The sequence below is a fragment of the Polyergus mexicanus genome, unplaced genomic scaffold (genome assembly GCF_030449975.1).
Source record: "Polyergus mexicanus isolate NDT 795.1 unplaced genomic scaffold, iyPolMexi1.0 SCAF_15, whole genome shotgun sequence".
NCBI classification, from domain to species: domain Eukaryota; kingdom Metazoa; phylum Arthropoda; class Insecta; order Hymenoptera; family Formicidae; genus Polyergus; species Polyergus mexicanus.
Genome location: NW_027223335.1, coordinates 4580934 through 4593950, shown reverse-complemented (window position 1 = coordinate 4593950; position 13017 = coordinate 4580934). Strand labels below are relative to the sequence as shown.

Here is a 13017-nt window from a genome sequence, read left to right as displayed (position 1 = left end):
TATTTGGATTACGAAGTCGTTTTGCGTTGATGAAACTGTTAACAAGTACACATTTTCGATAATACGTATGAATGCTCCGATATATGTATAATAATTAATACACTCGGATGTTTTTTAGAAAAATATTACTAATACGTTTTAGAAAACATTTTTGATTTTAACATACTTTCAAAATGCTCGTAACACAATGTTCAATTAAATCAACTTTGTATTATCAAGATTCTGTAAGTATAATCTACTGGAAATTAAAAATTAAGCTTAGAAATATGAATAGAATATATCAAGTATAATTATATATTCATCCATATAATGTATATATTCATTCATATAACAAATCAAAATTGATTTAAAAGATTGATTTAAAAGAAGTCTCATATATAAATGCTACTATAGAAATATATCAACCGTCTATATCTGCTTCTCTCTTCATAAAAATCGCACAATCACGCACGAAGTGATAAATTATTTCATAAGACCATGGAGATGAACGTCGCCGCGAATATCACGATTTGAATTGTAGACATACCTCTTTGTCCGAGGTGAATAATGAGAGGAGAGAGCACAGTAGAAGGAACGATTTAGCGGCTTAAACGACACGAGGAGATGGCGAGGTAATCGTAGCTTATCTAAGCAAATGAATGCGATGTAGCTTCATTTCGACTGATGCATTGTAATGAATGCGTAAAGTGTATCTTAGCACGCTAAGTGCGCGATAATAACATAGTCTGTTACATATATGTATAGCGAAGAAGGACGATAGTATAAAAAATACAGAGAATAATAAATAACCCAATTAGCAAAAATACAATAGGTTTTTTTGACGTCATTTTGATCAAATTTGACGTCAAAATAACGTTAAAATGTCTACTTTTACTATCTGGGAAAATTATCTATAAAAATAATCTGTAATTAATTCTTCTCAGGTATATAAACTCATATAAATATTAATGAAGAAAGAGAAAAAGAAGAAAAAGAACAGTTTTTTGCTGTAAAAGGAAACTAACACACTAAAATGTCACTAACATGTTCAATATTTAATCAAATTAACGTACCTAACATGAATTGCAACGATTTTTATTAATTATGCACTCGTTGATCGAAGAATGTATTCTGCGTTCAATTTAATATCAATTTAAAATGTGTCAATACAGTATTGTCTTTTTATTCGATTTATGTTGTAATATTTATATATCGGATACATAAACAAATATTTCTCGCACGCTTAATGTTATTGTATCTTTGCAACTGTTCGTTATATATATAATAGTCATATAGTATATATAATAAATATATTCGGAGATAGGATGCTGTCGAGGAAACTACGAATAAGCAAGTTATAGGTTTTAACCAAGTGTTTATTCGAGCTAGTGAACGGTACAAGTGGATTCGAAATGCGAGAAATTCTGCGTTATTCGCTATTTTTTTTGACCGTATAAGAATATTACGGGGGAATCATGTATTATTCGCGTGTGTATATGTTTTGCCTGACAATAATATTGAAAATGATCAGTAGGTGAAATAGAGGTAATGCTCGTCATATTTTATCGTCTATAATAAATCTCGGCTATTACAGAATGTTTATCTGCAAGAAGTGTCTACGAACTGTCTCATAATACATTATAAATTCAAGAGAGAGAGAGAGAGAGAGAGAATATATTACGTTTATTTACACGCGCCGAAGATACGCAGTTTAACGACTAATTTTGATAAATATTATTCTCGGTATAAATAACTTAATCCATATTCTATATAGTTATATATAATTGATTGTTCTAAACTAATTTAGAACTCGCGGCATTTTTAAATGTCAAATAAACTCCCATAAAAGTTACGATTGTCATCAATCATTCTCTTAGCACACACCCTAAACACATTTCTCTGAAATATCATTATGCGTAAAATAAGACTTCTTCAATCCGGAAAGAATTAATTGCTTTCATGTCTCACCTGTGTTTCCGTAAGATGGAGGGACGACGAGAACTCTGCTCTTTCGGCTATCGTCAGGTACTGTTTCTCGCGAAACTTTTTCTCGAGCGATAACAGCTGCTGCGTCGTGAACGGCGTTCTTGGTTTTCGGTTTGGCTTGTGCTTTCTGAGAGTGCATCTGACCGGGCCTGGTCCAGGTCCCGGCAATCTTAAGTCCCCTGAAAACCAAAAAAAAAAAAAAAGATGTGTTTAAATAGGATTAGGCTTTCTATTTTTATGCAGATAATTTACTTATAATGTCACCAAATGGGAAAATATGCGTGGAGAAAAGATTTGACATTCAAAAGTATAAGGATATAACAAAAATCTATCGATACGATAAAGTAAAAATCTATGTTTAATAATATAAAACGAAATATTTCTCAATTAAGCGCGAGTAGACTTTAATTTACTTGATAAAAATAGAATATATAAAAGCGGATGTTATTATTTAGTCTATTTAGTCGAGAATCGATTTTCGATGCGGGATGTAAAATTTTTATGAGAATATCAATATTACTCAATATCATAGTTTGAATCTCGTCCGTTTTGAGTTGATTTGAGCCGGTGTGAAAATATGCAAGAAGAGATAGATTAAAATAACATTACTCTCTGCCGCATTACTTCGCTATTTCTGCATCATTAGGGAGAGAGAGAGAAAGAGAGAAAGAGAGAGAGATGATAATAACGACATCCGTGGATATTTGTATTCGTTTGCTATAAAATTGTCAGTCCACCATCTTCGTACACTCTTCGAGTGATAATGAACGCTGAATGTGCAACGTTAGTTGTTAATTTACGAGTGTACGAGGATGATTAGGTAAAATGCGTTTTCATAGGTTTTGCGCGATGAAGCGATTACGATCGCACGGCCACGACGCCGGGTGCAAATTAAATCATAAAAAACCGATTGCGTTCGAATGTTTAAAGCAAACGATATCTAATTATCATCGACCAATCATCACGGTCTCATGCATCCGGCACGCATGATTATCATCGACCATCGTTGTTTATGACGCGTGTGCAATTAGCTGATACTGCATAAAATCTTGCTACCGTTCCAAAATAATGTAATTATTATTTATATCGATAGCAAAAAGTTCGCATTTTCCCTCATTTTATTTATAAATTTAATTTATTTATTTTAACATTTTAATGTCCATCGTCGAAGATTTATTTAAAGAAATAAAGTATCACGAAAAAAATTATGTATTATCTATAACATGAATATAACCAAGAGCTTACAATATATTATTGCGTCATCGATATTTTTATGTTAAACTGCAATGATTGTTATTCGATACGACACGTATATTTTAAAAACCACGCACAATTGAGCAAACGAAGTATTGACCATGTTAAGAATTACAATTGCCGATAAATCCTTCTAATGCGCGCGTGTGTTCTGCGATTAGAAATATTATATATTATTTGCCCATAATTCTGTGACGCATTCGAAATAAGCAACTCATATTATAAGAGTGTAAGAGTAATTGATATCTCGTCGAAGCAAACCTACGTCAGCCAGATGCGCGGTTACATCGCTTGCTTTTGTACGGCTGCATGTTGGCACCGTGAAAAAGTGTTTTCGACATCCAGCTCGACGGGAACGATGACGATTTCGCGACGGCGAGGAGGGCACGCGTGGATTCCGTGCGCTAATTAACGATCGGTCGTGAACAAAAAAGGCACGGGCCGCCGGCATTGTCGAGCGGATCAGTCGCGAGACACCGGTATTACGTCTTCCATTCTCGTTTGCACCGCTCGTTCCTCGTTTCGCGTATGTTGCCCGGGGAAGGCAGACGGGTTTACGCACGTAACCGATCAATATGTTCTCCCTGGAGGCTAATTAATTTCTGCTAATTAAATACTTATTTAGACGGATCAAAGGTAGCAGGATCTACTCACACCGTTTTCTTCCTTTAAGGACATTGTATATGGATCGTAACAACATTACACGTTGCCACCTTTTGCTAAACATTCTGCTAATGTTATTTTACTACCTTTTATAACGACACTTCATTTTCATCTCAATGAAACGGTGTCAGAAATGGCTGCTTATGTTGTTGAACTAATTATTAATGCGATTAATACTTTAATTAAAATATATTATTTATTTATGTTATGAGAAAGAGATTTTTTTATTAACGTCAAACATATATACATATATGTAAAATAATAATCTATAATATGCATGAATTCATGTATGTTCTTCAATGAATAACATTTTGAAGAAAACACTCGGAGATATAAAAATTCTCGAATGTATAAATTTGTTCTAAATTTATATAAAAATACGAAAATACTTACAATTTATAATAAATGTGGCAGTCTGTTCCATTGCGCGCGTGCATAAAATATCCGTAATGTTTGAGTTTACGAAACGAAGTACGTAAGAAGATACCGCAAATCTGCGCGAAGCGACGATCTGTCGTTACGTCGATATGCCTTCCATTCACGCGGTAACATAGCGATTTCATGTCGCTCGCCAAAGTTAGCCATGCCGCGCACGTAAACGATCGATATGTTCTTCTTGACTGCTAATTAATTTCTGTTAATTACCTGAACGCTGAGACACGCACGCGGATAGGTACTTTGTTATAACGATCGTTGGCGAATAGAATACGATTCGTCCTCCTCCGATTCTGCATTGTAAATTTTTCGAATAACCAAATGCAACGATAAAGATTGCTGAGATTGTAAAATTGTTGAGATATCAAAATACATACATCGCATTTAGCGCTAAACCAGCCTAATTAGAAATGTATAGACTTTGCGTATAGCTGAACCATACACACAAGTTGCTAGAATTATAAATTGCCAGCTATAATATAATAAAATGTAAAATAATGTAAAATATTATTTATATTACGCTATAATTAAAAACTTGAAATTTATCTTGAGATTAATAAAAAAAAAATCAGCTTTTTGTGGGCCATTATTTGGGTATACAATTGACATGAATATTTATATAAAATTTAAAAAAATAATTACATTTCAACGTGCACTACTCTGCATTACTTTCGTCAACGGATGCTAGGTTTTTGGAGATGACGAGGAAAGACCGCGCGACCAGCAACATCGTTGGAACGACTGAGGCGGGTAATTATGTCCACGGAATGATGAATCGTCCAAAATACTTTGTAGGACATCATTGGACACGGGATGGGCGTCGTTAATTCATTCTTGCGCGTGCAATCCAGATAAATGCGTGCGGGAAGCGCCGTACAAGCATTATAAATGATGTTGGTATTTATAATTTTCGAAAGCCGTTTCTGTTTAATTTTTCAGATCCGAACGAGGAAAACGCGCGATTCTGAAGACGTGGATCGGAAAAGGATACACGCAGAAATGTCACTTGTAACAAAAATTATTACAATCAATTTTTAATTTCTTTGTAAACTATATCATTGTTCGATATGATTAATTTCCGCGATTAGAGGCTAATTCGCGTCGCTTAAAGTTTTTTGTTGAAAATATTAAAGATTAACAAAAGACGCCGTAATTAGCCGAGTTCCCTGTAAGTAAGTGAACAATCATTTCGGAGCAACGCGACTGCAATAATCGCGAACGGTACACAAATGGCGCGTATCGGGCTGCTTCGACTTCCGTTCTGAGTGTCGATAATTGGTGTCGTGGAAAAAAAATGAGAAAGACAAATCGTAAGAGGAACGCATGGGGGCGAAATCGAGAGACCGAAAAGCAAACGGTTTGTCGTTATCGTTCGCAAAAAACTTCGTCGAGCGTCGTAGCACAGGAAACTGAATGCGCTACGCTAAACCTAACAGGCCACCTTAACAAGAGCACTTTTTATCCGGTGCCTCTTGAATGCATTATGGATGTCGTGAGTTATGTATGACTCTATCATGTTGAACTGTTCGCGATCTCGGTTGGCGCGCGGGCCGATCCACCTTCGACAACTTTCCATTTTCTGTCAGTAACATCTGGAGAATAAGACACACACACACACTCTCCCATTCTCTCTATGCGAGAGTAGCGTGTAATAATGCCCTTATATATTTTTATTAAAGAGCAAAAGAGAAAATTTTGCAGTTGTATATTTTTCTAATAATTTTTCTAAAAATCTTCTCATTTCTCAATTGTTGCTTTATATCAAGCATTTAAAATTTGGATTTTGTTATAATTAATAAATAATGTATGCACGATTTATTCAATTATTTCGTTTTGAAAGATAAAGAAGTTGTTAGGATGCAGTTACTTTAGGCATTCTTATTCATTGCGGGAAATTACGTATTTTTCCGTATTATTTTTCTAATATTTTTTTTTTCTATAGTTATGATGTTGCTTATATTGAGTATATAAGCGTTACTTTCAATTATGCAGTTTTAGAAAATAATACACGCAATAGATAGTTACTCTTATATTGTTCATATTAATTTCATGCTCGTGTGTTTTATCAATATTTTCTCTTTTTCGATTTCGCTCTATCGATATTGCGTTGCCTTACATTAAATGCTGCGTTGAATTAAATCATTTTGAAAGATGTAAGAAATCTCACGTTATCTGCATAAATTTCCCTAAATCTCTTTAATAATTCTCTTTCGTTACACGGTTGATTCTATTATTCCGATGATTATAAAAAGAGCTCAGCAAATATTATTTAGGATAAAAGATCGTACAAAGATATCTACCCAAGATTATGCAGTCCTTGCCACAGGTATAACGGTTTATTTTTCGAGAAGACGATCCTCGTTAAATATCCCCGTTGTAAATAATGTCGCGAATTTCAAAGTTTCCGCAAGCGAGATTACATTCGCGCGTAATGAGGAATTTACGCTGTTTCCGAGAAAGAAATCTCTAAAACCATTACGAGCTCTCTCAGCGAGCATAAGAGTTGACGCGCGAGTAGCGAAGCTAGGCACAAGAAGTATTCTTGTCCTTTTGCAGTCTCGCGAGTACTCGAGTACTCGAGGCGGAGTACCTTGAAGAGAGCCACGATGCGATGAGTTCGTTGCTCACAAGGTGTCGGTTACATCTTAATGAGGTATTACTTTAATTGTCCATTAGGGATGGATTTTGTCATGTAGTAATATTCATGAGTCCTTTACTTACACGAGGACACGAGTCTTTGCACTTCAACGTCTTTCTCCATTAAAGGAATATTCCATTCCCCTTAGGCAAATGGTAATAACTGTAGTTAAAAGAAATTAATTGCGATTAAGAAATAATTAATGCAAGGATCTACGATCAAGCATCGTCATCACAATTTATATCATATTTTCATGCATAAATATCTTGGGATCTTAATAAATTAATATATTTTGTCATATTTCGTATTGAACAAATATAACTCAGTTAAGTGGATATATTTTCATATATATTTTGTTCCTACAGCTTCTTGATAGCGATCACTAATTGATAAGAGAAAGTAAGCAGCCTCGCAATCAGTAATTAATAAACCACTACTAATTCTCCCGTTGAAATTATCGTAAATTATTTATCAATGAAGTGTGCTTCCACAGGTAGCAACAACGCGGCGTCTAATTATCACGACTTGAAACCTACGCGGCTACGACTTTCCTTCTTTCGATTTATTAGCCAATTACAATCCATATATTCACCACCGGTCATGAAACAAGATCTGTATCTGTGCGTCTGATCACTTTTGTACCTGTCTCAAGAATCGCGTTGCAGTTGCTTTCACGGTTTCTCTTTCCTCATTAGGCAATTACATCGAGCTTTATCTGCGTGGTCGATTTTTCGTTTGCGTTGTTATACAGTGATTTCTATATCACACCAAAGGCGACGAAAAACGCCTCTTATCGTCCACTTGTGAGCGCGGATCTTGCGTCCTAATAGCCTAGATATTCGACAATCGAGACCGACGCGCGATCGAACTTTCCGCACCGATCGTATGTGTTTCAGGGAGCCGGTCGCAAGATGTAGGGACTCGAGTTCCGTGTGACATTTGTGGAATAGACTCAGGAAAATCAGTAAGGCTTTAATGACCGAGTTGCAACCCTATTGACATCGATGAGTGGAGAGAAAATCGCGACTTCGATGGCTACACGCGCGAGTAAGTACACTCGACAAGTGAATGATGTTAAAACTCTAATAATTCTTGGAATTAATGGCTAACGGATACTCACAGTAATTTTATGTTCCTAGACACTGTTAAGTGATACTAGAAAATATTTTACAATATATTTATTTCATAAAAAGTAGCAAGAAAAATATCGAATAAAATGAAATAATTTTGAGTGACAAAGAGATTTGTATTTAACATTCGCCAAAAAAAAATTTATATCCCAAATTTTTTAAAATTTGTAAGTTTCTAAAAAAAAAAACGCAATAATTTAAAAATCATCGTTGTTGTATAATTGGTAATTTAAATTAATAATGTAGATTTCGCGCGCGTAAAAATTTTATTTTAAAGTTATAATATAATTATGTAAGAATTAAATATTATAGAATATAAAATTATATATCGAGCAACACAATGAACAATTTTAATCAGCAATTTAATCAAACTTTAAATTGAATTAATATTGACAAGGATATATATAATATTCAATATGTATGATATAATAATATATCCTTAAATATGATAGTAATAATGAATTCAAATATAATATATATTGCCCACTAAATATTTATCTACTAGATTGTCAGGCACGCGCGCGTTAGAATTTTAATATTCTATCATTAATCTTGCGATATTATTCCCATTTAATCTTTCGATTTGATCTTTCGATTTAATGGGAATGGCTCGAAAAAAATCATTGGCTAAGACGGCTAAGATATCTTGTCAATTAGACACGATGCTAGTTTTAAAGTCTGAAATTTCTTTCAGATTTAAGTTTTCATTTCTCTCTCTCTCTCTCTCTCTCTCTCTCTCTCTCTCTCTCTCTGTCTGTCTTGCGTGTGTGGTGAAGGTAAATTGAAGTAGAAATTTTTTAGCAAGGACGATAATATCCGCCTACTCGCGTGACTCATGACATTAATACAGATCATTATGAGTCTGTATGCGTGTCATGTACTCTCATAAGAGTTTGCGTTTTCCATCTAATCACCGACATTATAACCATATGGACCCAAGCAAATGAAAAGAAATATAGCGAAACCACTGCATTCGTCAACTTCCTCAAATTTTTAGATACAAGTTTATTATTTTTATTTCGGAGAATATTTCTTTCTTTGCCCTTATTATTAAGATATTGAAATATAATAAGACAATTTAAGTTAAGTGATGGCAATTGTGATTCAACATATTCATCCATATTTTCTCGAGAGATTTATTTGAGAGATTTGTTTAAAACAGATTTAACGATACGAGTGTCGTAAATCATAGACGTGTGTTATGATACAAAAATATAAATTTTTCGTTTTACCGTAACATGAAATTTCATTAAAAAATTTCATTTTAAATTACGACAATTGAGGAAAATTTAATTATGAGATGTTTCGATCGTATTAAACTTACCGTTTGGGCTGGTGGGCCCGCCGTGCGGCGTGTAAAGATGTCCATGAGGATTGTGCGGATGTGGAGGTGGGGGTAGCCACGCGAACCCCGCCAGAGAATGTGGAAATCCCGCGGGGTTCCAGCCGGGAGCGCCGGGTGCTCCGGCGAGATATGGTGGCCCCTGCGAAGGCCTTTGCACTCCGGGATGAATCGGCTGAGGCACTACCGGACTGGACTTCTCCTCCTTCTCTTGGCTAGCCTCCAGATCCCTCTCCAGCTCGCAATCCGAGTCCATCACGTTCAGGTCCTCAGACTGGCCGACGCTTCTTATTTCATGATCCTCGAGATCCAGATGATCCGTCGTTCGGTCTCCTTCCAATGAGCGATTCGCTTCGGAGTCGCTATGATCATCTAGGATCTCCCGTCTACTTGCGGGTGATACGGATCTCGGATTCGTGATCCTGTCGATCCTCTCGTCATCTTCCTGAATGCGCTCCTGTTCTCGCTGAAGTATCGTCTCGCCAATTACGCTCGGGGAGTTGGTCGTCAGTCGATGATCGTCTCGATTTTTTGGAATTTCTTGATCTATCCTAATGGGCGAGGACGATTTATCGTGGCTCGTCCTGGAAAAATCCTTCACCGTGAGCATCTCATGGCGAGCGGACGGGTGATCCTGATCGAGTCTGCTCGGATGATGATGGTGATGATTGCCGAAGCTGGCGAGTCCGTGAGGACTCAGCCTGGCGAGCAATTCTCTGCTCTGAAGCCTCTGCTGTTCCATTAACAGCTCTCGATATCTAGTCTCCATCTCGAGATTCTTTTCTGCGTCCATCCTGTCATCATTGTCTCGCCTGGCCGCGAAGGCTCCACCACCGATGGTACTCTTCTTCGTGCCACTCAGCAGGGAGTCGACACTGAAACTGATCTTGCCACTTCGCGGCTTCAGATTCGAAGACGCTGACGTCGGAGTAGCCATGTCGACGTCCTCGCACAGGCGAGGATCGTTGCCAGAATCCGGGCCCGTCACTACGCCTTCGCTATTGCTCATACTGATTCTAACGTACACCAGTTTCTCGAGATTTTACGTCTCGCAAGTCTCGGAATACAACCGCGGAATATCCGCGATTTTATCTACACGACTGCATCTACACGTCAAAGTCATTCGAAGATACAATTGAAAACACCGTCCAATTGCTGTCTAAGTTTCATATTGCAAAGTCTATTCCACATTCCATCGCAATTTCTAACGGAACTCCGAACAAATAACGTTGTAATGCAAAGTGTCAGATGACAATCGCTGCATTAGTTATTCGCGGATATCTGTCAAAGAACGATCGATCTGGTGGATTGACGCGATCGAGTCACGCGGCACTTTCAGGCGACGATCAGTTACATCGCGATTCCTGGACGAATCTCGTCAGTGAAGTCGAAGATGCTTTCTAGATACAGTCCGTCGCCTCAGCAAGTCCCGTGCTCCGTTATTCTTGGAATCCGCCGCATCGCCGCGGAATGACCCAGCCGACACGAGCGGATTCCCCCATTAAAGTCAGAAGAGTGTTTTTAAGATATCAACATGATGACCCAACTCTTCTTGTCTCTTAACTTTTATATCTTTCGCATCCCGACTAATCTTTAGCCGATATTCTTATATGACAACTTTCTTTTCACGATACTTTATGGTCTTTTCTCAGGCAGCGCTTGATGGGGCTGTATAAAAACATTTGAACCACACTACTCGAATAAAGTATGCAGGATAAAATCTGCGCTGTGTAATATTTGTTTTTATTAAAAATAACGTCGCGTGGATCAATTTTACGTTGACAGCTTCTACTATGTTGTATAAATGTTAACGATTATTCTAATCTGTCATGTATGCATTTCCCGCTAATATTCTAAAAGGTATTCTTTAACATTGTATTTTCTTGTTCTAAATTCAGATTGCGACATGTATGTACGATACACTTTAATGCTTTGTCCATTCCACCATTATATTACAAATGTCATTCTTTGCGAATAATGTCATTATTAATCATCGACGAACTAGATCTTTAGAAGCATTGCTCGAGGAGAATCAAATGTTGATTTTCAACGTCAACAGATAGAGAGTTCGTCGATCGTCGCTGCCATCAACGTATTCTTCCGCGCTTTCGACAATATTGAACGTTGGCGTTGTTCGATATATATGCGATCTTCAGCACTTCTAGGTTTCTGTCGAAATACTCGGACTCTTCGTACACCGATGACGTCGACACGGTAGACCTCACGACGGTTTACCGGGACGGTCAAGCGCGTATTCCAGCTTACGTTACGCGACGGAGGGGATAAGGCGGGAGAGTATCGATGATCTTGCCGGAAAAGAACCGGTGACCGTCAGTGCGGTGAAGTACAAATGTAATCGGGTGTAATCTGTGTAATCTGCCGCGTGGTGACCGCCACTGCCGCGGAAACGGCACTGATTACCAGCTCGGCTGCACTCGCGGCGGAGAGCCCTGCCGGGACCCATTCTCCCTCTTTCTCCCCCTCTCTCTCTCTCTCCCTTTCTTTTTTCGTCTTTGGTGTCGCTGTGCCGCCGCCGGGTGCGCGCCGCCCCCGCAATGTTCACAGAACCGGTACTGTGGTCTGGTCTCGACCAATACGTGCGAGCCGACGCACATCTCGGGTGTTTTGCAAGTGGGCGTTCTTCTTGGTTGAACGCGGACCAATAGCGGGCAACGAGATAAATCGGAAGTCGAGGGGGTGCCCCTTCTTCTTCCGGTTTGCCACAGTCGCCAGATGGAGCTGGTTGCGCATTATCCCGAGCTCTCTCTTCGAGGAAGTCTCCAGGTGGTGGGGAACCGAGAACGGTCGATGTGGAACGTGCTGGTGGGACGCGACGCGCGGGACCGAGCGGAACGTGACGACTCCTAATTGTCTAATTCCCGGGCGCGCAATGCGCGAATTGATTGGCAATACGGGTGCACGTGGCTGTGTGCATGCTGGGAGAACGACGACCCTCTCGCCTCTCGCGTTTATTCGACGGGGATCGCGCACGGTTCGCGTGATACCTCTCGTTTCGCTTTCGTGAGAGCGCAAGCAAAGGCTAATCTAGGATTTACGAGATAACGTCGGTGATATGTATGGCCCTGACGTCGATCATATTTAATTATCAGTTAGATTGGCGTGCGTGCCGAAACACGTGACCGGAGAATTTCATTTTGACAGTCTGGTCTTCACGATTGACCATTAGTGCCATCATAATCCAATGGATTGGTAAATATGCAAAAGCGAGGGCCAATTTAGAAAATGCGCTGCTCAAGATAAATATTTCTCATAATTATTTACCCTCAAAGTGATGTAAATAAATTCTGAAAGTATTGTTAAATTATGAAATTGCATATTTTTAAAGTAAACAACTAATGTAAGATTTGTTTATAATATTAAATTTTTTAGATCTTAATGTTGCATGTGTACATTTTTATAAATACATTCTGAATAGATAAGTACGTATATTTACGTTTTTTTTAAATAAGTTCAATAATTTCGCAAAATATATGTAATAGTTTATCTCTACTAATATGTTGTTAAGTTAATCTATTCTTTATTATATATTGTTTTGTGCCTAAGTTATTATATAAATAATGATTAAAAAT

At 37.8% G+C, this 13017-nt stretch overlaps 1 protein-coding gene across 2 annotated transcripts in view; it reads right to left on the bottom strand.

Annotated features, from left to right (window-relative positions):
- The window catches only part of Msx (homeobox protein H17), a 42530-nt gene that overhangs the window by 2887 nt on the left and 26626 nt on the right, over positions 1–13017 (bottom strand). Inside the window, exons 1-2 of one of the 2 annotated variants that reach the window (XM_070308390.1) lie at positions 9410–12701; positions 1948–2144 (exon numbers count right to left, since the gene is read on the bottom strand). In XM_070308390.1, the coding sequence (XP_070164491.1) occupies positions 1948–2144; positions 9410–10436 (1224 nt within the window). In that variant the 5' untranslated portion in view covers positions 10437–12701. Of the gene's footprint in view, positions 1–1947; positions 2145–9409; positions 12702–13017 lie in introns of those variants that run through there. The other variant, XR_011447926.1, reaches the window with a different exon arrangement.